We start from the raw sequence: 25,447 nt of genomic DNA, 5'->3' as shown, positions 1-25,447 counted from the left end.
AGAGGTGAGGATGTTAATAAAAGCTGGATCAACAAATGGATTAGCTGGGAGCCGAGGACAGGCCGATCGGCAGGGCCCTCTGATTCATATTGATTCATATCGTCGACGAGTCAAGAATGGAGTAAGCAAATGTAAATATTCAATATTTACCATCTGCTGGTGTTATTAGAGGCAGGGGCTTGGACGTGGGCTGACGGTTACGATGCACCCACACAGCTCTCGTTCAATATTGTTCTTCATGCCATGTACTGTACTTGGTGACTGTGCAGGCATTTGTAGATCAGATTCCCATTTGTTTCAATCTACTCAGTTTGGCATACAGTTACTCAAACAGAGAAATCCAACAATAAGCTTATTCTTGATGAACCCCCTTTGCCACAGCTAAATATAGAAATATACAGTAGAATAAATAAACATGCCACTGCAAGAGAATATACTGATAATATTAATGCTCTTGATGAGCCCCAGTCAAATTATTTCAAGGAAGGGAAGACTTAGTCCTTGCCAACCTTATCTCTCAGCCAGTATGTAATTAGGCACACAGGGGTGTGACTCCAATTGAAGGTGTCGCCATTGTTAGACTCTGTGAAAATATCAACGGGTGAGGTTAACGCCAATTTCCCTGTTATTAATGAAATGCACAGAGCTCCTAATGAGGTAAACCATTGCTCCTTGATAGTACTTATTAGCCGAGTGGAGGGCATAAACTCCCACACTTCAATTTCAAACGGCTAAAAATAAATTAAATTTTAAAAAAAAATCCTCTAATAAAAACACAGAGCAGATGTCAAGGGGCCTTACATAATTTCAAGCAGGAACTGTCTAGTTGACTGAATGAAACAAGTTGCTGGTGCGAGAAAAGTGTTAACAGTAGGAAGACGGAGGACTGAAGGGACTGTTAATGTATACATGTGTGAGTGTGGCGTCAGCGTGAAACTGCGTGTGTGTGTGTTTGTGTGTGTGCGCATCTGTGTACAAGAGTGACCTTTTTCAAAATCACTGACAACAGATATAGACAGCTCTACAAATCAATAAGGTAAATTAGCGTTGAAAAGTGGAAATGAGAGGAAGTTAAAATTAGCTGTCTGTGTAACCCACTATCCAGGCTGACGTGGCTTTCAAATAATAACTAGCCTCTGAATTTTCTTGTGTCAACAGCGTTATGGATCCAGTGTAGAAAAGCCAATTTGTCATTGTACCATATAACCTTGGGATATACTTGTGGTGTATTTGTACAGTTTCATGCATCACATACTCGAAAACAGGCAAATGGCCTACAGAAGAAACAATGCTCCTTGAGATCCGCCTCTGTTGTGTTTCTCTCGCGTCTATGTGACGCTTCAGCTTCCCGGGGACCGGCTTGTCCAGACTTTAAGATTCCAATGACAGGCCCAAGGATTGCGTTGGCAAATCAAACACACTTTGTGCAACAGAGGAAATCTTCTTTTCGGGGGAGCATGTATTATGGATGGACTTAAGAGATTAGACAGGGAGCTGCTTTACCTGCAGTGGACGCTGCTTGTCCTGACTCTTTGGAGATTTCAGGCCACTGCCTGGCTGCTGCAAGAGTAATTGCCTCGCTGCTTGTAGAGCCTGGGAAGAAAAAAACACAAGACAAAAGACGGTGTTAAAAAAGAGAAAGAAATAGGGAGAGAGAGAGAGAGAGAGAGAGGGGGAGAGAAAGAAAGGTACAGAGGAAAATAAACTATTAGATTTCCTAAAGCTGACAGCAGAGATAATTCAAATTTTCGCGGATGAAAACAGTCATCTCTGAGCGAAAGGCCTGTCAAATATCACCTCTTTCATTGTGACGTGGTTAACACTATGATATGTTTTAGTAACAATTCACAGAGCTGTGAGCAAGGATAAATACAGTTTGTCCAAAGCACCCCTGAAGAAGAGGGTGGGGAAGAGGGTGAGGCGGTGGGCAGGAGAAAAAAAAAAAGGCAGAGTAGAATTGACCTGTCTAGTGTGTGCTCAACTGAAATACCCACTTCTCTCTGCAAATTACTGCCACATTTGCATATTCATAATATCAATTTGAAGTAGAGGCAGCACCATGTGAAGTGTCCCTGGGAGCTGTAATTAAAGTTGACAAAATCAACATCAGATTACATTTAGAGTGAATTAACTAGCAGCCCAGGTTTTACACTATGCATTAAGGGTGCTTATGCGCAGCGGATGGGTGATAGATAGAAAGATGAATAGATCGGTAGAGGACGAGAGGCCTTTCCCTGCCTGATGAAATTAGTTTGCAGCTGTTTACACATGACATGAAAAATTAGAAAAATCCTATTTGTAAATTGCGAAATTTGTCATCAACACCCTTTGATGTGTTTGCCACACATCGATATGATAGGAATCAGAGAAGCTGCTGGGATATGGCGTAATTTATTTCTCTAGGGTTTGATGGGATTACAGACACCCCCTCTCACCCGCCCGCCTGCTTGTGTGCGCTGAATGCGTGCGACGAGCAAGCACCAGCTTCACAGGTAACGGCGGCAGCTGGGCTAGCAGCTTCACTCAAATTCTTCAAGAGCAGATGGATGAAAGAGCCTGGCAGAAAAGAACATTGTGCACAGCTGCTGCTACTACTGCTGCTGCTCCACACAAGCGTGTACCTTGTATTGTTCAGGCCCATGAGCATCAAGTGGGAGTGGAGAGGGGAACGGGGGGGGGGGACGAGGGGGGGGCACATGCACACAACACAACAACTTCACAGGTGTTTGGCTTTTTTGATGAAAAAAGAAGGGGACGAGGAGGAGGAGAAGCAAGAAATGGGGGGTGGGGGGGTAAAACTCAGATGGAGAGTGACACTTCCTCAGGAATCAGGGATGCTCATTTTATTTTCCAGCGCTTGCCAGTATCCATGACAACAGCTGCCTTGACAGGGCGTGCATATGGCGCAGCTCTGCCAGCTGGTGGGAACAATGTTTGAACTAGTACATTGAGATCCTGAGCAAACAGGAGGAGAAGGCAGGAGAGAGAGAGGAAAAAAAAAAGTTGCCCCATCTTAACCCCTTTGGGAATGCAGACAACCCCCTCGATCAATTATGAAAAGACAGAACTGGAGGAAGGGGGGGTGATTGTAAAGGTGGAGGTGGTGGTGGTGGTGGTGTGGGGGTTCTGTCTGGCTGCTCAGGAGGAGCCAGGCTTTCTGGACTGAAGTAAACAAACACATTACACTGGCACTGGGTCCTAACTGCATTGATCTGTCTCCTTGGTAAGATGAGCCTAGTTGCCATTGCTTTGTGTGTGTGCATGTGTGTGTGTGTGCATGTGTGCATGTGACATCTGTAAACTGAGCCTTGGCCTTTCTTAGGAACAAACACTAAAATACACAATAACACCTGCAGCAAGCAGGCACAGACAGCCACGTAAAGTTTTGTTGACAAACTGGATGGGAAATCAAACACTGCTTGACTCTCTTTTTCCTGAAAGACAACACAAATTCTCTGAATGCAGCCAATCACATTGCTAATTAAAAACACAGGGCCTAATTAATCTCGCCATGATTGGTGAATCAAAGTAATTATCAGGCTTATTGAGTCCTGCACACAGTAGTTAGAGGGAAGGCTGCTTGATGAGTGCAGCTCAAGGTATCTGTCAGGGGGAAATGTTTATCCGTGTGCGAATCAATAATGACTCGCTGTGTTATACCCAAAGTCAAGAGAGCCACTCAATATATTTCACACGGTCACGAGTACAAAGAAAGAGATGTTTTTAACTGCGCTTCCAATATCCACGCCGAGTAAATACCGAGGGAGGTGCAGGCGTGAGAGGTGACGCATGGGGGTGAAGCGGAGAGATCAACTACACCAGGCTTATTAGAAAAGAAGTCTGCTCAGACTGCATAAAGAGTCCCTCTCCAAACATAACACAGACCTTATCAACACCGGCCAAACTTTTCCAGAGTGGTTTGTCATGTCTCAAACTGTCTGTCACCTCTTCCGTGGAAGTGGCGTTAGCTATTTTTCAGAGAGCCTGTGATGGTGTGGAAGGCAAGGGAGGAATAAAAGTCCCGTCCCCTCACTTTGGCTGGCTCTGAGTATTCTGCCATTACAGTAAAAAGCACCAATTTGTGCCACCCACTTCCCACTCCACAGAGATGGTAAAGCTGAAGCCCATCTCAAAGCACAAAAAAGCACCAAATGCCAAGGAAAGTCATCAAAAGTTTGCTGAAGAGCTGCTGGAGCGGACAAAAACACAGACGAGTACAGACGCACCGTCTATTTAACCTGGGTTGCTATGCACAAAAAAATGACATCCCCAGTCTATTAATGCACACATTGTATAAACAGCACAATGTGACACATTCTTCAGAATGAGAGCGCTAGCCAGACAGAGAGAGAGAGAGGGAGAGAGAGAGCCGGGGCCTGCTATATAAATAACAAGGCACTCAGAGGCATATTTGATGTTGATATCCATCACTGAGGTTGGAAAAAAAATAAGGAGGAGGGAAAATAACACAGAGCAACCGAGACCGCGACACGGGGATCCTTATGAAAATAAGATTCAGCCCAAATGGATCTGCTGTAATTGGTTTCAGATAGTGAGGTCAGGAGAAAGGCGATACAGGCAACTATTATGCGAAATGAACAGAGAAACAAGAATGTTTACACAGGCATTCCTCTTCTACATTAATAGGCATGCAGAGATCACCGGCGAGGAAGAAAAGGAGAGAGTGAGAAGGGGCTGACAGAAGGAAGGCGAGAGAGAGAAAACTGAAAATAAAAAACGCCATCCATTCACCCCTCACCTACAACTACCCCCCCGCCCCCAGTCTCCAAGCTCTATACAGAACTACAGTTCTATACAGAACTGGGTAATAAGCTACAGCCATCATAGCACACCTTTGTAAGGAGCATGCAAAGATCTTAAACAAGCATGAAATACATTAGGAGGCCTTGTAATACTGGGCCAAACCATTACGAATCTCTAGATTGCTTATTGCATGTGATGGTGGGAGAAGGGTGGGGAGTGGGAACAAAAAAAAAAGGCATCCACTAAGAATGCCACTTTTTCAAATCCACCTGGAGACTGCACGATACGCAGCCATGACATTGGAATTGGATATATTTGAAGGGCTGTGACATTGTGTTTGGACAGTGTAGATCGCTTCCTGGCTCCAGTCACATAGGGAGTTGTTGTTATTAGGGGGATATAGCCAATATTGGAATGATGACACAGGGATGAAATAAGCTAGCCTCAACAGGTACTTATTTACAGCGCCCAGGCCTTGACAGGATGTTTGCATGTTCCAGACAGTAGCTGTAAATAGTTGTTGATCAGTAAGAAACAGGATTGCATCATAATAACACAGCCTTTCTGTGGTGTGCGGAACAGATGTTATGTGCGTATGCATGTGTGTGTATGTGTGTGTGTGTTGTAGGGAGTAAAAGGGCTGCTGTTCAACACTCGACTGTCGGCCAGAACAACTCCAGTCACGCTGACAGCTTTGACAACTCTCACACATACACTCTTGATGCATACGCACACACAGTACTGCACCAGCAGGCTTATCTATCTGCTTTCAGGGAACACATACACAAGAGCGAGGTGGGGTGGGGGTGGGTGTGGGAAGGGGGTGTGTGTGCAGAAAAAGAAAAAGTATGACTCTTTATCAAGCTAGAGGGAGTCACATGCCATGGAAAACAAGGCACAAACAGTTTAAGCTGAACAAACAAACATGGCTGATTGGACTGAGGCTGCTGGCCCGCTGGCGGGGAAGATATGCGCTGACACTCCATACCAAAATATTTACACCCTATCTCCTTATATAAGTGTATTCAGGGCAGATGGATGGATGGATATGGATTTGGAGGGGCTGGCTGGAGAGGATAGACAAATGAGAGGAGAAGGGAAACAGGATAAGATGTCCCTTACAATGTTTGAATGCAAAAGTGGGGCCCGGAGTTTGTGAAAACAAGCAAAGTGCGACCAGAGAACAGCACAGGGTTTCCATGCAAGAACAGGCATGGCTTTGAGATTACAGAAACCCTTTTGAAGTTGAAGCTGAATTAAACTGAGCGTGAGTTTATTCAGGCAGGCCACAAAATCAAGCTCAGCTGCAGTCCTGGAAGCTCATCGTAATGCAGGGACTGCTGAAGATCTCATCAGCTGATTCAAGTGCTATCCCCACATCAATTGATGGATCAGCTGATACTGTTTCCAGCATACAGTTGTTCCACATCTGCAAGCCGCTTTGCAATCCACTTCCCTTTCATTTCAGCATGTCCGTTGTCACTGATGCCAGCTCTGCTCTGCTACTCACCACCTGTCTTTTCTTGCATGTTCATTTAGTGGCAACGAGGGTCCAGAACAGACACAAAGAGGTTCTTTTGACCACAGAAGCTATGGCCGATAAATCAAAGCAAAGGCAACAAGGCAACAATAATTCCACAAGCAAGCCTGAGAACACTGTGAAACTTTCTCTACCACATTAATGGATTTGCTATCAATTTTAAGCCTGGTGTGTGTAAGATCACAGTACACAGATGCTGCTGATACCACTCGCCTTAAGTAACTCAGTCACAGGAGTTGAAATACTCTCTTCATAAAAGGTCAGAATTGATGACAGTGCCTCGGTGCGTCAACAATAGCTCCAGAGCCTGTTCTCTTATCACCTCCACAAAAAGCCCAAACAGAGCAAAACACACAGCTGGTTTTAGTCAACTCTGCCTGGTCGAGTGCTTGGGTAGAAACTAAAAAATGATGACTTCTTTTGACTGCAGATAGCAGCATGCAGAGTTAATGCAGGTGTTTGCATCTGCAAGCTGCATTTTTAAAAAGTTATACAAACCTATGGGTGAAATCTTAGAAAGAAAGAGTAGAGAAAAGGGGAAGAATGGAGAAAGTAAGAATTTGGAAAGTATGTAGGAGTAATGAGCATTTTAATGTATGAGCCAATAAATCAACAGTCTGAAGTGAAAAAGGGACCGGGAGAGAGAAAGGGAGGGAGAGGTCCATGGAGAATCTGCTTGGGCCTCAGGACAGAGGTAAAGCTATCCAGCAGAACAATGGGCTTCTGTGTCCCACTCTGCTACCTCTATCTCAATATTTTCAGCGACTTCAGCTTCCTCTGTCTACATACAGCGGTATTTAGCCGAAAATAGAAATGAGATCGGTTTGTTGTGTTACTTATGTCTAAAACTTTTATTGACTGCTTGTACTGTTCATTTCCTTATCACCTATTTGCTGCACTTTGAATTCAAGTCAAACTCCTTTCTCTCTCGCCTCCCTCCGCCCGCTCATATCACATTGTTCATTTCTTCTTCTCATCTTTTCTTTCTTCACCCTCTCTCACCTCTTGTTTATTGATTCTCTAGATTAAGAATTCTTAGGATAGAGGATTGTAACACACAAGCATCAAATTATTTTTGGGTGTGCTTATTTGCCTTTCCCTTGCATCTATTTGGCCTGTGTCTGTAGACAATTATGCCTACCCAGCCCCAGACTCAGGTGCTAATAATGAAGGACAAATAGAATCGTATGTGTAAACTTCTCCCACTGATGAAAATTTATATTAACTTTCTACCACAGTAAACAGAGCTGCATAGCTACACCGTCCCGGGAGGATTGACGAGATGAATTTGCTCGCTCCTACCCCAGGAAGAAGGCTCGCACTGGAGCGACGAGCACGAGCGGTAGGAGGGGCGCGGGGGTGTCTAAAGCTCCATTGTGTAACCTCACGCTTATTTTTCCACTAACAAAGACAAAACGCGGGTCTGTTTTGCCCATCACAGATAAAGTGTGCGTGTTTATGTCTGAAAGTTGAAGAGTGCATATGCACCGATGTGTCTGCTGAGACACTCTGAGGCCCGTGCCAGCAATAACAAGAGAGCACAGCCTGCTGTCGCTCACTGCAACCACTAACAGTCGCTAACATCCTACCTCCTGCTGGTGTCACTGTAGATATTCTGTGCAAATACAATGGTGTATCTGTTCTAGCAAGGGACGGCAGTAGCTTTTCTACTTTCAGGCTATAGATCTTTTTTTTTTACTTGAACCATAAAAGTCCTCACAATAAGCATAGCTGCTCCTCAACATTATAATTTCTTACTTTCGCCAAATCATATAGAGATAATAACTGCTTCTATCCATTGTCTCAGCGCACCTCTTCCATGCTTCATCACCATCGAAACACAATTTACCCGCACAATGTACCTGCTTTCCTTGTGCTGTTTCTCAGCCGGTGGCTTGTCTTTAGTGTGACCTGTGCTGTACCACTCCATTTAGATAAGATGACAGCAGGACCATTCAGCAAAGGTCTTTATCTACTGCTGTTCCACGGGAAGTCCTTTAGAGCCTGACAACAGCAAACCTCCACAATACACTATCACAAAGAGCAAGAAAAATAGAGACAGACACAGAAAGGAGAAACTGGGAACGTATTTGTGTGAGTTGAGCAAGACAGAGGTGTGTGTGTGTGTGTGTTTGAGAATGACACAATTTGTGTGAGGTCAAATCTTCTCTTTGCAAAAGAAAACCTGGAATTAGCTATAGCTTTTATTCACTGTTTCTCCCACCACATTAACATTGCAAAACACCATGTTCATATACTGTCATATAAAGGTCAGGAACAAATTAGAGGTCACAGCAAATCAATAAAAAGTTGTTCTGAATGACCTTTTTTATCTTGGGAAGAAACATTTCAATTGGTCTCTTCCAGGATGGCGATGTCTCTATACAAGGGATCACTTAGAGGTTTGAGAAGAATGAAAATAATATGAATCATATGCTATTGGCGTTGTGCTCATTACATCTCAGCACCAACATCATCAAAAACATCAAATGAGGTGAATATCATTTGGAAGAATGGAGTTCCAGAGGCTTGGTGAATCTATGCCAAGTTGCTTTGAAGCTGTTCTGGCTTTAAGATGCTTTTTCCTTTAATTTGTCACCCGTCTCTACATGGAATAGCTCTTTTTGCGCCTGATTTCATTCTCAGGTGATTATGGCTCGTCTACTGTTCACAGTTCCCGGCAAGTAGAGTTCATGCAGCTGGATGAATAACTGATATGTAATGTGGCATTCAGGCCAGCCATAGTTCATTTGGAAAAGGTGCTGAGCTGGGTGAAAAAACTGGAACTATGGGAAAAAGACCCCAACTGCTTAGACCCAGTTTCTTAAAAGTAGTATGCTGATTATCCAGAACATGTTGTATATACATTATATTAAAAATAGAAGTATTTGCCTTTTGCTTACTCTAGCTATTAAGGAAGCAAAAGCACATTCTTTTATATAAATAAATAAACAACCAGAGGTGATTAGTAAATAATCAGCACCCTGCAAAATGCAGACACCAGAAAGGATCAGCATGTTGACACAAATGTGTGAGTCTGTGCACTGTACATAAGATGCGTGTGCACAAACAAAGTCCAGGAGCATAAGAGTAAATAAAAGGTTAGGTAAACCCCAGCACATCTCAGCTGGAGCATCCCTGGTAGGTAAACTGCATTTAAGTGCATTCCTCTCCCATTATACCACTGATAAAAATACCAAGTCAAAGCTCACACAAAACAATCATTAGGGAAAACAGGAAAGCTACCGAGTAGCAGTGCCCTACACCCTTCATGCCTAGGAAAACTCATTTAAATTGGGGTGAAATCATTTAGAATCCTCAGTATTTGTTTGTGAGTGTGCATAAGCAAGTCAAGCCTTAAGTGCATCTGTATAAGACCCCCGTCTTGGGAGCTCTGCTGTTGCAGGTCAATAGTATAAGTGTCTGTCTGTCTCATCCTGCAGAGCTCAGGTTAAGTGTGGAGTCTAAGTGTTGCTCTCTCCTGGCGTCGTCGAAAGAGAGCACCCTGACCTTAGTAAATGAACTCACCTCACCCACACATACGGCAAATTTTCCAGGCAATTCAAGCAATTATTCTGCGTATAGATAGCAATCACAAAACAGCATATAAATTACTATGCGTGTGTGGCCTTAGATAATCCGTTGCAATGATTTTTACGTGTTCTTTTTTGCCCAACCGAATTCAATCCAATTTTCCTTCCACTAAAGCAAAGGAGCACAGACTTTTAATAGCCATTTGTACACGTTTATGTGACTACTTGGTCTTGCCATTAGCCCCCTGTCTCCTCATCCGGGCTTGCTCTCCATTGAGGGCAATGTATCTTTCAGTGAATGCCTCACTTCCCCGAAAGATCAGCTCAATAAATAGCCACTGCATCTGCCTGTGGAAGGGCAATGGATCACCTTCACTCCCCCTGTTCTTTCTCTCAATCTCTTTTCTTATGTAACACCTATCTTGTCCTGCGCTCCTTCTCCCCTCTCTTTCTTTCCTCCGATCTGCATTGTACCTCGGCGGTTGCCTTGTGAATATTCCAATTACAGCAATGTGTGTTTGACCTTTAAGTGAGCAGCAGAAGATATAGTTATCTGCCTTCCACTCAGACACCCAGCGTCTATCAATCAGTAATCCACCCTCCAGCCCCCACCACCCTCACTAGAACAGGCTACTAGACTCAGCTGGGTCTGGAGAAAAGTGTGTGTGTGTGTGTGTGAAAACTGAGAAAGAGATGGAGAGAGGGAGCTATCATGGGCACAAACTGTGACAGGGGTGAGGTAGACAAAGAGGCTTGGAAAGCTTTACTGATAAAAAAAAATGTAAAAAAATGCATAAGGTTTGTGCTTGAGTACATAAATGTATACCACACAAACAGACTCACACAAGAAAGAAAGAAAGAGATGTTAAACACTTTTTTTCTTTAATCTGCCAACAGCCTGACTGGGCTTTACTTCCATAAACAAAGACTTTTCCAGCATCCTATATCACGCTTCTAAGAACAAGCAAGCGTGAGCAGAATCATACTTCTTTAGTTTCATTCTTGTGCCCACCCTTTTTCCAAAAGGCTAATCTACATCTTTCATTGAATCAAGAATGGAAATTCACAAGAAATGCTTCTTTTTCAATTTCATGCTGAAGTAGCTCAAGTTAGTGGATGTAATTTCTCCTAACAAGAAAATTTATCACTCTGTCGCACTCTTAGTCTGGTGACTATGTGAGAACAGGGCCTCCGTTTTGCTTTTTTTTTTTCCCCCTCTCTGGGCTTTGATAAATGTGCCAAAAGCATGATCATTCCCTTCATAGCACTCCATACAAGGACAGAACAATTACAGTGGGTATTAAATAAATAAAACCTATGGCTGAAATTTGTATGAAAGATAAATGACGTAATTTAAGACTTTGATAAAAACGTTACAAAATTAAGTAAGGGCTAAGCCAATGGGCGAATGGGGGTTGTTTTATACAAATGGTAGAGACCTCAACTTCTGAGTCTAAATTATGCGATACTCTGTGAAAAAAAAAAAGAAAAAAAAGAAAGTTCCAGTTATTTTCTGAGGAATTTTCTCCTCACACACTTAAAACCTGTGCCAACAAAGAAGTATTTCCTTGCTGTGACAGAAATTCTGGCGAGGACTAACGATGCAAGAAAAACTCCTACAAATCCATTTGAAGTTTTTGTGCAAATTAGGATTATCGGGTTCACGCTGAATTGGATGATGAAGTCCAAACAGGTGAAAAGGAATGCACGAAGAATAGTATCGCAGAAACAATACCACGCATGGCCAAGCCACCAGGCTAATGTATATTTATCATGTAAACTTCTGATAAATGCATATGCAGAAACAATCAAATCTCTGGCTTTCCATTGGAAGATTTCGCACTACAGACTCAAGCGTGAAACCAATATCAGCTTAGTGTCTACTCAAGCTTGAAGTGCTGCGCCTAGCCCACAAAGCATGTTCTGCATATGCTCATGGGCGTCATTTTTATTAGGGTGGAACAAGCAGCTTTCCACTGCTATCACTGATCAATTCGTGTGAGTTAAGTCCCCAGTGTGGGTAAATAAGCAGTGGTTAGTTCTTGATGAGGAATGGCAGGCTGTCTGAGCATGAACATGGGCTGGAGAAAGGTGGGCCTGTCTATCTCTACTGAAATGGATTCCCAGCGTGACTTCTATTATTAACCTCTGTACATCTTATTCCCTGTATTTCCCCCCAAATTATACATTTTAAGTAGCCTCTTCTGACTGAATTTATAATTGTTACACTAATTGTCTTAATGTAAAAATACAGCAAGCCTGGCATTATTATTATTATGTTGTAAATGATACAGATAGCACTCCACCTTGACTGCAAAAGTAAGGACCTGACCTTGGCTGATACACTTTTAAAACCCACCAGCTTCAGCTCTAAAGCCTGCAGTGAAGAGAGCCAAAGCCAGCGCTAAGTGACATGTCAGTTTGTCTGTTTGGAGCTTTCAAATTCCCCACGGCCTGAGCTTATTTACTGCATTTGTATGAAAAGCTGTGAAGAGGAGAGGGCTGAGAGCCCGGCTGGCTCTCTTACATATGTATACAGTGTTTGGAGGCAATGTGTAAAGACCATCTCCCCCTCCCCTTGTAGAGCGTAGTGTTACAACTACAAACAACTTGGGAGAAGGATAGAGCCATTTATATATTCAAAAATGGGTCAGGGATGGAGGTAATCGGAGCAGCAGGGAGTGTTAACAAGTGCAACAACAACAAAAAAGAGAGAAAAAACTGATGATACCTGGAATCTGCACAGATTGGGGCGCTTTAAAGAACGAGAGCACCGGTGACATTAAAGATACTGCTTCTTCTTACTAGTCATCTTCTTAACCAGATTTGAAGTCATTTTAATATTAGTTAGAGGAAGGGAGGGGGTGATACACAACAAACCATCGGGCATGCGTTTCAGAGTCTGATTTGTTACTATTCATGACTAAAGCAGAGAGGAACTGTAATACTAGACATGCTTGTTAAATTCACAACACTCCAAAGCTGCCTTCTAGCAAATCCTGTCTTTTGGTTGTCAGCTTAAGACACCCCGGCATATGCATATGTAGGATTTTTAAGCTCTGTTAAATGGATAGCGGTGTCGTGGCCTATCAAATGACTATAAGCCACTTGCCTTTTTTTGGGGGGGGGGGGGGCATTTCCAGAAAATGCAGTCAGCAATGCGATACGTCGTATGCATCGGAAAGCACCCCCCTGACACACATGCACACACACACACATGCACGTGTTTTCTTCATCCTCCTCTTAACTCCACATTAGAAGAAAACAGAGGCATTTAAATGTATGTATTCAGGCTGTGTGTGACACTAACACTCCACCCCACCATATTAATGACTGGTACGCAGTTTAAGCCGACGACGGGGGAGTGGCAATAAACAATGACAGAATGCTCGTTTTCGATTGTGAGGCCGCGAAAGATGATACACTATTCAACACCGAGCCAGTTTGCAAATAAATTATTGTGAAGGGTATTGAGCTGAAAGAATTGCTCAGTCCCCTCAGAGTATGCCAAAGTGTGTGTGTGTGTGTGTGTGTGTGTGTGTGTGTGTGTGTGTGTGTATACGCGTGGCTGTTTATGTGTTTGTGTCTGCGTGAGTGGACTTATAGATCCAGTGCCATTTATTTCCCTGAGTTGGACCAGGGCAGTTAGGGAGGCGTAAAAGGAAATGAGTTGTGAAGTGGCCATTGATCCTGGCCTGCACGAGGTTAGCTAGAGACTGGAGGACTATTGGCCACAGTGTGTGCTGCTGAATGACTGCCTCTTATTTACACGGAGGAGGTTAACGCTGGCTTAGTCATTTATCACTGAGCAACTGCACTATATAAGAAAAAAAGAAAAGAGAAAAAAGTGTGTCAGGTCAAACGTAAGGCCTAATCTAAGCTGAATGAACTAGATTCCATTTAATGTATTCCTATATAATTGCATGGTAATGTCTTTTCTTTCTTTTTATATTTCAGTTAGTCAAAAGAATATCATTATTTACAACTGTAGTAATTTGGATTAAGAGAACTGGGTTTGTTCAGGGCAATCTGCATACATGAAAACCATAAAGTGCACAGAAGGCAGCATGGAAGAAGGAATTATGGTGAAAGTGGGTTGTAAAGTGGCTTGCATCAACTTAACTAAATTGTGGGATCTGTCAGTTGGATGACTTGAAAGCTATCATCTGAGCCATCATTTGATTTGAGCCAGCACTGAAATCAGTTGATCTGACATGAATGCTGCAGAGCTCGAACTAACTCTTTTCTTGATTCTTTTTTTTTTTGCAGAAAATAAACAGTTACACTAAAGTCAACTTTTAGCGGTGAACCATATAAACGCAAGCCTGCACGTGCACACAGAGCAGGATCTGTTTTCTTCTTCTTGTGCCACCTTTAACCCGTATACTCATCTGACCTTACCGCAACTGCTTGAGGATAAGATGCCCGTAAGTGTTTATTTCCAGCAGATTTCCACTATCTCTCTTCATCCTCTCTTCTCAATTCCTCCATCGCTTGCTTTCCCCGCTCTCTTACTGTCCCTTTCTCCTCGTCTCTCTTTCAAGCTTTGCAGCTTGACATTTCGCCATGCTCTCAAGGGACACCCGCACGAAATGGAGTTACTGGGAGAGCGCCACTGTAAATTCCAGAAGGCCACATGTAATGTGTCTTAAACATAGATGGACAGGCCAGGTTTCTGGGAGCTGAAGAATAAGAAGGAGGGGGGGAAAAGGCAGAGAACGGGAGACAGAGGGAGAGTTGGAGGAAGAGGTGGTGTCTAGATAGATAATAGAATAATACTGTGTTTTGTCTGGGGAAGCGTGAGCAAACAGCAGCTATGCTGTCATTCACATCCTATATCTTTAGTGTCATCGCAAAGGGGGAAACTACAGGCCTATATGTCACAGGCCTGTATGTACTATTCTGTGGGGACTGTCTGCTGATAGCCAGGCTTGAAATAAAAAGAAGGATGACTTTCATTGTAAATAAGTCAGACACAAGGATTGCCAGAGAAGAACTGCCTTTTCGCTGAAAGGGGAAATAATTTTACAAAGACATATAGTACACGCTGCTTTCCTAATGCGTCTCCTGCCTTTACAGAAAAACCTTATCTTCACACAGACGATGATGGTTAACAAAAGGCTCCTTTATGAAATCGTTCATATTTCAGTGGAGGTCTTTCTCCTGTCCTGAGAGGTGATTGATGCATCAGGCCAGGGCCAGTGTCTTATTTACACAGTTGAGTGGGGCAATCTCAGGCCTGAAAGATAAACCTAATGAGCTTCTTTGTGTAAGGGTGCAAATGAGAGACACCATCCTCCCCTCCCTCCTTCCCTATTCCATCCAAAGGGACAGTCTGGGTGATTAGGCCTTTAAATTATGCTCAAGGGCAAAGCCCAGATTTGCATCTTAGGTATGTGCGTGTTTGTCTGTGTGTGTGTGTGTCTCTCTTGCTTCTCAAATACAGTACAAGGAGACAGACAGAGAGGCAGGTGAAGGGCATAGAGAGAAAGATGCTCGAGGCTTGTTTATGGGAAGGGATGGTAAGGGAAGACTGTGTGTCAGTACCCAGTTTATACTAAACAACAAACTTGAGTTGTTATAAGAGGAAGATGAGCTCATATGTCTGTCAAATAAGAGCGAGCACACACACACCTACACACACACTCACACACACACATTGTCATTTTGTCCTTTGTCTGTGGGGTAACTTTCTCCCTAATGACTTTCATTTTGGGGAGAATTTAATTTGCCCCTAAACCCTAAATACTACCCATCACTTGCTGTCAGATTTCTCATCCCTTCCATTTCCTCCAGCTAAACAGCTAGGAAGGCAGGTTAATTGCTGTCACTCTCAAGTTGGACCACTGCCTAGCTCTTGTGTAGCGACAGGGGTAGCCTAGAAGTAAGATGGCACCTTGGCGCACTTATTGTAATTTATGTCAAAATGCTGCACTCATTTAAATGGGGTTGGATAGTTTGCATTTTGCTGCATCATGTGCCTCAGGAAAACGGTAAAACGCATACCTAACCAGTTTACCAACATGTAGAACTCTGCCTCTGTCAGCCATAAGTGGCAATTTTTGCACAAAATAAATATTTGGCCAGCAAGCAAGCAGAAAGCACATTGCATGCAAAAAAGAAAATATAATTAATTTTAAAAAAATCACAGGAGCAGGTTTATGAAAATACAGAAATATGAAGCCAGCATTTTCTAATTATACAAGATTTTAATGAGTGAAGTCTTTAGACTAGTAGCAGATTGTAGTGGTTGTTCATACAGCTGTCTTTGGTTACAGTGGCTGACCCAACCATAATACATTAGCCTTCCATGTCTCCATCTTGCTCTGAATATCAATATATTTCCTACTGTAGGAACTGAGCCCATTTAAAGGAGGGCAGCAGTTCTGAGTATTGGCTCATCAATCCCACTGATAACCCTGGCAGGATTAAGTCTACAGACCACTGTAATCAACTAACAGGCTCATTATAGGGCATTATGTTACAGACCCAAAGATCGATGCATAGCTTCCATGTACATACTTGGCAGCATATACTATTAAAACATAAAGGTAACTCCGGTCAATGACAAATAGATTGCTACTATGAGCTCAGCACATTTTTTTTTTTTTTTTGCTCTACAAGAGAGCTTTTATAGTGATCATTTTGCATAGCAATTAGAGCTGTGTAACATTCATCATTTGCTCTGATACATATCTGCAGCTGGCAAATTGCAATCAGATACAGTGGGTATCTAATCTGTGATCTCAAATCAAATTAGGTCTATTTAGACAACCTTGGGAACGGGGTGATGAAACCCTGACAGAAATTAGGGACTGGAAATTTAATTGTGACAATGGTTATTATTCAGATAGCTGGATAACGAAATGTGTGGCTTTTACACTGAACACAATGACCTGCCTAAAAATGAAAGACATTCAAATTTGTAAAAGATATTCACTTTATCTAAAATGAAGTAATAGTGCATTATTATTAAAGGAAAATCTCAACTTTTGAAATCTGGATGTGGAAAAACTGTGTGTGTTACTTCATCTTGATCTTACAGACTTTGGCCGAATCTAAGGTGTCGAGACCTGAAGATGCTGCTTTTCTAATTATAGCTGCAGGTGGTATTTTGGAGCTGCTAGGTAATGGCAGAACCCATAGGGACAGTGGAGAATTCATCAGTGCTTATTATTAATCATCCCCCCAGCAGCGTGATGAGAGGCTGCAGCTTCTATACCCACTGGACCACTCAATGTCATTCCAAATGTGGGTGGAAAATTACATTCAACTGCATTCCTTCAAAATGGACTCAGAGCAAACGTGGATAGAATTTTTTTTAAGCTGCATTGAAGTGTAAAAAAGTGCAAGCATATATGGATGCATGTATATATGGCCACACAGAGTCCCCATGCTGCATATACACCTGTCAATACCACATCCTTCAGACACACAAAAGCAGCAGTGCACAGTGCAAACAGATGTATATATATATATATAACAATTTTTAAAAAAATCTAACCTCATCCTTTTGTTGAACTGTGCTTGCAGTGTGAGCACACCACAGGAAGTGTGTGAAGTTAACAGCACAGGGCCCCTGTTTTAAAAAGCCTCCAGAGACCTGTTAGCCGGACTGCTCATTTCAATGTGTCTCTCTCTGGGTTGGGAGAAAGCTTGGGCTGGCCTCTTTACGAGGCGCATACTGTCATACACCCCCCCCAACCCCAACCGCACACCATCACAGCTCTCAGCCGTATGTCCATCTCACAGACTTAACTAGACACCTTATGCTTACACTGCTTTTTTTCCACCTCTCAGTGCTGTGGCCTTTTTAAAATTTTTAACAGCAGTTTTTTTCATTTTCACTGACAGACACACTTTTATCCATTCTTTTCAATTACATTTTGGGTACACAGTCTAATATCTCTAAATCTACTGCTCAGATTGCAATCTTAATAAAATAAAACATATAATATGAAATGTAAAGCAATTCAAAGTTTTCTCAGGGATCACCTTTATCTTAGGATTTCTCTCCTGATGGGAATGGTCTCTTCCATAATGACAGTGCTCTGTTTCAAAGGACACCAGGACTCACTGTATGGTTTGAGTATGAATCTGATGTGAATCACATGCTACGGCCTTCAAACCCACTCGATCTCAACCCGATTAAACACCTCTGAGAGATTTGAGATGGACATGTCAGACAGTGCTCTCCACCACCGTCATCAAAACACAGAAAAGGGAATATCTTTTCAAAAGAATGGCGTTCCATCACTCTAGCAGTTTCAGAAACTTGAAGAATCTGCGTCAAGGTGCCTTAGAGGTGTTCTGGTCACACATGGGCGCTCAACACCTTACTAGGGCACTGTGTTGGTTTTTCCATTAATTTGTCACCTATCTTGAAATACCTTTTTTTAAAGGAAAAAAAAAAAGAATTACCGAAATCTACCCAACATCTTCAAATGCACGAGTGATGCCTGAGAGAAGGAGAGGTCTGACCCCAATCATACGTATGTGTGTAGGAAGAGTGGCAGAGTGGTGATAAAGCGGGAGGATGAGGCCACAGTGTTATAATGCAGCTGAAGCCACCAGCAGGGGTGAATAGGGTTGTGGAAGATGGGTGTTTGGATGGTATGGGGTTTATGGGGAACAGAAGAGGTGCTCCAGGACACGCTTTATTTTGCTACACTGAATAGCCCGTATACACACACGCAGAAACTCATCGGCACGTATTGTTCTGCCCTCGCCAAATTGACCACAGGGCTTCAGCTGCCACCAAAAAAAAGAAGAAAAGAAAAATTCACACAAATACACACTTGCATGAAAATTTCACCATTAGCCCAAAGGATGGCACGCATCATTACAAAACCCGCGGTGTTGTCCTCCATCTACCCCAAAGCATAGCCCTCTGACCTAATCTCCCACTGCTCTTTTGGCAAACTGTCAAAGCCATCATTCACCGTGAAAAGACACGAGAGACACTTGACTCCTTTACTCTGCTGGCGACTGACTTTCACAACTCCTGCCCCCCAACCGCTCCACCACCCTCCCCCCGCACCCTGCAGTTAATTCACCCTCAACTTGCTGTGACTGAGATGAATAGCAGCGGTACAATGAAACATGTGTTGGCAGGGAGAAAAGGAAAAAAAAGCAGGCATCAAATATTCGTGATCAGCGGTGCCTCTAAGAAGCGCCATTTAATAAAATCAATACAATAAATAACTAAACAGGGGAAAAACTATAAAAAGTATATCTAAAGTATTTGCTAGTTGAAGGGAAGTGAAGATCGGAGACTGCAAACTAAAAATCAAAAGCGTCCCGGTCAAAGGTTTCTCTCCTGCTGGTGGGTCTGTGGTTAGAGTGTCTGCATCTGTGTGAGAGCCTCCAACTAGTGGCGAGTTAGGAGGCCCTCTGGTGGATACAGCGCAGCCATGACATACACACCCATGCATACGCGCGCAGATACACACTCTCCCTGTCCAAACTGGTCCGTCTGATGCTCCAACACACTCTCTCTTTCTCTGTCCTCTCTCCCTCTGTCATGCACTTTTTCTCTGTCTCACACACACACACTGCATTTCTCACATGGCCTCACTTGGCTGCAACAACCCCCAATATATTCCCAAATTCAAATGCTTGTGGAAAAAAACTAATAAAACGTGAAATAAAAAAAATAACAGCTGAATTTCTAAACTAAAACAGTAGCAGCAAAACACTCTGAGCATCATCTGGAGGCAGCAGCTTCAAGCAGAGCACGCCGTCAGCACAACAAACTGCCGAGAACATTTACCAACAACCTAAACAGCCTCTTATATAAACAATGTGTTTTCCACATGCCTAAACAAACAACAATGCCACACACACACACACACATACACAAAACAACATAATTCATTGTGCCTCCTGCCTATGTAGAACACCCCAGCGCTGCCTGAGAAGAGAGCACAGCAGAGCGGAGAGGGAGAGCGAGGGGGAAACGGAGTGTGTGAGGGAGAGAGAGCGGCAGAGAGAGAGAGAGAGAGAGGAGACGGGGAGAAACACAACTTACCTGCTGTTGTTGCAGATGCAGCAGCTCGACTGTGCTTACTTCGCTGCTTGTGTCACCAGCGCTTGATCTCCCATCTCTACTGCCAGCCTCTAATTGGCTGCTGCTTAGGGTGCTCATTCCATTTTGACTCATTGAACTGTTGCTTATTGTCTCTGTGGCCGACTCCTGCATCATCATGATTTAAAACCTAGAAGTGATTAAGAGGCACCGGTTAGGGCTCTTCTTGTTACAATTCCCCCCTTTTTTTCCCTCCTATTTTTTTTTTTTTTACGCTTCCATTATCAAGCCCTCAGTCCCCCTCTGCAAATTAAAGCATTTAAAGAAGAGGGAGGGGGGGAAAGGAGAAAGGGGGGATGCAGGAGGAGCAATTATGCATTCATTGTGTAAATGAAGCAATACAAAGAGATGCATGTCCTGGTGCTTTCTGAAATGGGAAGAATATCTAAATGTGGTTTTAAAGCCACTAAAATTTGGCTGTAAATCAGAGCACCTGCATTGCTTTATTAGTATTTGCATTATTAAAAACACATAATACACTGGTAGGAATTAAAGGCAAAAAAAAATATATAAATAAATAAAATATGGGATTCTTAAATAACATGTGCTTAATTCTTAATATCTCCATTGCACTTTGAGGACGGCCAGGCACCACGGACAGAAAACACAGAAGCGAGGGCACTCTTAAAATATTTGCCGTCTGGAAGCTGTCCGATTTTTCGTGTGTTTCGCATCTGAATGAAGTTGCCTAATGACGCAAGGCTAATCATGCAAAATTAAAATTTGGTGGCGGGGAAGAGGAGGAGGAGGTGGAGGAGGCGGCACCAAATCACATGGTGCAGGGCTGGTGATGAACACCATAATGGGTTTGTCATCCTTGCTGTGGCTAAAGAAAATCTGCCTCGCAGGCTTCCATAGAGAAAGAACGCTCATATGTCATTTTATTGGCTTGAATCATGTTTTTCTCCACTCTCTTCTTTAATCAAACCTTATACATTCATTTATTTTACCACATTTTAAAAAATAAATATCTCTGGTGTAGATGAGATGCAATCAAAGTTTCTGCTGGCAGATTTACAAGACAAAACCACATTTTAAAAAGTGTAAATAAATATAGGAAATTGAATTAATTCTGTCAGCATCTATTAGATATGGAAAAACTTGGGTAAAAGTTGAGAAGAAGAAAAAAGGGATGAAGAAAGGATTCTATCATGAATATCACTAATGATTGTGCTAAAAACAGCATAAATTATGCATATTACCTCCTCTCTTTCCAGTAATAAATGTTTTATCATTATCCCCTGCATTTAATGCTCTGTACCTTTGCTGGGGCAGAGAGGAGCAGCGCCAACATCAGTTCTCACAATAAATAAAAGACAACTTAAAATGCACTCCGCAATCACAAATTGTGTGCCGGAGAAAGAAATTCTGAAATGCTGAAAATTAAAATGGGGAAAAAAATAATGTGAGACAATTAATTTTTAAAGATATACCCTTTTTAAAAAAATAAATAATATAGTGACTCTCTTATGGAGGAACCTTGCTTTAAAAAGCTGTCAATATTTCCAGTCCTATTACTATTTTTTACATTTAAAAACAAATATTTTTACAGCTTTTTTTCTCCACCCCCACGACTGAATCCATATACATGCAACCAGAGAGGGACAAACAATGATAATGATTGTGTGTGAATGCGCTTTTTTTGTGTGCATTTGTGCCCAGCCCACATGGGTACCGTGTGTATTCTTTGGCCTGTAAATACCATTTTAATAGAAGTGTGTACACGTCCCTTCACTGTGTTTGTGTGTGTGTGTGTGTGTGCATGTGTGAGTGTTTGACGAGGGGCAGATACAGGACAGGCCTTAAAGGATGTCCACAGCCAGGATAAACAGGATCTAGGCAGGGAGAACAAACAGGGCTGAGCTATTACACAGAGCAGGGCGACAGCTGCCCGGGACACAAGTAAATAGGGAAGAGGCCAGGACAAGGCGTGCTTGTGAACAAACAGGCCCCTGTTTAACACCGCAGCGCTCACTACTGATGGAGAGAGACGCAGTAAAAGAAGGCAGAGATAGACAGAAAGGGTGGGGGATGACGAAGAAAGGCAGAGGAGAAGAATGAAAGTGAAGGAGTGCGAGAGGAAGAGAGGGTGTGGGATGGAGAGAGGGAGGAAGGTGGTGATGTTTTCAGGGGGAGGTAGGGAGAGAGAGAGAGAGAGAGAGAGACTGGCACAATGTGACATCCAATCCGGTGATGAATCTCAGCATAAGAAACTCAAGGCTGCAGCCGAGATCAGCCGGCTAATAAGTATTCAAATTAGGCATAAATTTTACATGCCCAATGTTTAAAATATTCAGAGAAAGACTGTCTGATTGCCTTTACTATGATTTTATGAACATTCTAATGGAGCTTGGATCTCTCTTTTTTTTTTTCCTGCTTTCTTTCTTGGACCGGCGACGGATGTTCGGAAAACCTGAAGATATATGAGACGAGGAAATGAGGATTTTTAATAACATCTGAATGCAACGCAAACTATGGTGGAAATCCAAGGAAAATTGCTACTTTGATATTAACAAATCAATGTGATTTTATTCTCTTTTTTTAAGAAAAAAAGGAGCTCACATCAGATTACTATTTATAAAAAGTTAAAGTCAAATAAAGAAAAAGGGGTTAAAAAAACGGTTAGAAAAATCTGAATCTGAATACATAAATAATAAGATGGCCAGCTTAATCTCAACGCTATAATCTTCCTCACCTCCTCCAAAATAAAATCTGCAACATAATGATAATGCAGATATATGCAAAGTATATTCGCAGAGATCAGATGGTGCTTTAACCTTAATGACAGCAGTGAGATAAATTAATTAGCCATCTAAAGGCGGCATTCAAATCTGCCAATTAGAATGTCAATTAGAAACACAGCCAGGCTGCAATGACGAGCGGACAACCAAGCTGTGGATCTGACTGTGGGGGTGATGGAACTGTCACAGATAGACACACACACATACACGCGTGTGTGTGCACAAACACATGCACAATACTCGAGAGTGACAATGCTCTGCACCTGGGGGCGTGACTGTATGAAGCACGCATGTAAGACTGCGTCTGTATATGTGCATGAGCCCACCACAGTGCCCTCTCCCTGAGGGGTACCAGCCCTGACCCCAGCTCAGCCTGTCCTGAACCAACTGGGTTGGAAGGAACCACGCCACCTCCAGCTACAATACCCGCCAAGGCCGTTGTTCCGATGTGGCTGCTTTAATGCTGCATGAGTGAGGCTTGCCGGCTGCCGGCTTGCCTGCACGTGTGTTTGACATCCATAAATTGGTGTCCTGCATTTCAACACACCCGCTATTTGATGCCATTTCCTCAAGCCATAATCTTCCAATGAGGGAGAACCTAGACCACTTATTATCATGATCGGAAGCAAAGAGGAAGCCTGTTATTACCTGGTAATATGCTGGTAATTCTGCAGATGTATAGCTTTGGGAAGGAAGATGACAGTGATACTCGGCGTTTGGGTTATAAGAGATGAAGATAGCTTTGAGCTCTCTAAATTTACTGTCGCTGAAGGCACCAATGTTTCTATTAAGATAGTGGTTCAACAGAAAGAAAAGACACTTCATTTTGCAAAGCTTCAGAGCAACTCCAGCTTTTGTCTCATTTCGTGTGCAACTCTACAATCACTCGATTGCTTGCTTCCATTTTAGTTAGACCAAATATTTACTGTTGAATCTTGCATCGTCAGGAATCTGAGAAAGTGTCCCGACGGGGCGTTTGGCCCAGAAATCTGGAGAAATTCACCGATTTCTTTGGAGAAGTGACACAACAAAGGTGTAAGGAAAATTGAGCCTTTCATTGCCTCAGTCGCACACACACACACACACACACTCCCAGTTCTGCACATACACGACAAAACACACACCTATCATTAAAGGGGAAAGAAGCAGCCCTCCATCTTTGTTTGCGAGCTCTAAAAGCCCTTAATGTAGCCTCATTACCTGGCCTGTCTCCCGCTCTATCATGTGCAGTAAACACACACTATGACACTGGCAATCCATCTAGTGGGAATACACAGCTGTCTCCTATGCTCCAACACAGTCTGGGGAACACTGAGGAATTTTTGTTCAGAGTCCCTGGGCTATCCATTCTCAGCATGAGGATGTTCTCCACTGTGTCTATCTAAAACACAGATCCATTTTCACATTCTACATGCATGAGTTGCAAAAAATATTTTCATTAGGATGACACAAAAGAAAGGGCGGAGGAAAAAAAAAAGTGACCGGTAAATCTGTGATCCCAGACGTCCGTTCATTATCGGTTCACATTTCAGGTGGTTGGATGGAATTCTTTTGGTTTGTGAGTTCAGAATAAAAAAAAAAATATATATCTAATAATAATAGAAATTACATTTCACAGTCTGCTGACTCCTCACAGCTCTCTGATCAAGTCTAGATATGGTTACCATTTAAAATAATCACAGATTCTGTGCTTGAGTGAAATTAATTCATCATTGCCATAAGTTACTATGCATACAAAATAAAGAAGTAACTAGGCAAGGGCAAGAGCTCACATATTCAATACTTCAGATTGCTTAATAAATCAAAATGCCACATATGTGCTTGACTGAAAAAAACGATGCTAAAAAATCACTGAATTTTAAATAATGACTGGCAAAAAGTTTAATAACTTAATCTACAAATTTTATGCCTTCAACAAATCTTTGATTATGATCATATATCTGTTTGTACCTCAGTGTGAATTGTAATTTTTTTTCCCTGCCAGTGAGCTGTCACAGCACGAGGGGGGACATCACAAGCAATTCATTACAGCCTACAGCTTCTTGTAGCGAGTTTGGAGTTTGAGATGGAAAAACGACCACTTGGAAAGCTACGTTCGACACAACCCAGTCCTCCGGATTAAGTAAGGAGAGCCAGGCTGCCGTGCCTTAGAATTAAAAGCTTCCTTTTTGGCACTAAAAGGCCACCATAAAAGAGCATTAATGACTACTTCTTATAAACCTGTGTATGGTAATGGTTTCTGCTCTCAGATAGAGGAATTTCAAAAGTGCTTCACTGGTGAATAAAGATTGCTTTGGAAAAAAAAGAGGGGGGGTGGGGGTGGGGAGGGGGGGGGGGGTGGTAGCTGAAGAAATCATATTTACAAAATCAGGAGTGGGGCCAAATGAAAAGGGATGAATATGAATAATGGACTTTGCTTTTTTCCGGATTAACATTATTCAAAGCAACAGAATCAAATGTGGTTATCTCCTGTCCAATGAGCCCCTACACTGAGAAAAACCTCAGTCATATTTCAATTCTTCATTTGAGCTGACAATAAATTGTAGTTCTGTGATAGGAGACATTCAGTCAAGAATGTTCAGAACTTAATTCTCTTCTATTTACAATAAAGAGATGAGAAAGAATAAGATAAAAGACAGACTATTTGCCACAGTATGTAAGTGTCCCTGAATGGATGTGTGAGAGTGTGTCAGAGTGGAGAACAGAAAGTGGAAAGAAAGAAAGAAAGGGGGTGAATAAAATGACAAAGAGAACCATAGGAAAGAGTGTAAAGTGCATGTTC

General features: G+C 42.5%; 1 protein-coding gene across 1 annotated transcript in view; it reads right to left on the bottom strand.

Annotated features, from left to right (window-relative positions):
- Nucleotides 1-20,041, bottom strand: part of foxp2 (forkhead box P2) — a 56,310-nt gene extending 36,269 nt beyond the window's left edge. The window contains 2 exon segments of the mRNA NM_001311335.1: nt 1,504-1,593; nt 19,868-20,041. Of these exon segments, the coding sequence (NP_001298264.1) occupies nt 1,504-1,593; nt 19,868-20,041 (264 nt within the window).
- Between the last annotated feature and the right edge of the window lie 5,406 nt (nt 20,042-25,447).

The sequence above is a fragment of the Oreochromis niloticus genome, linkage group LG17, assembly GCF_001858045.2.
Source record: "Oreochromis niloticus isolate F11D_XX linkage group LG17, O_niloticus_UMD_NMBU, whole genome shotgun sequence".
NCBI classification, from domain to species: Eukaryota; Metazoa; Chordata; class Actinopteri; order Cichliformes; family Cichlidae; genus Oreochromis; species Oreochromis niloticus.
The sequence above is the reverse complement of the archived record's forward strand: the minus strand, read 5'-3'. Positions and strand labels throughout refer to the sequence as shown.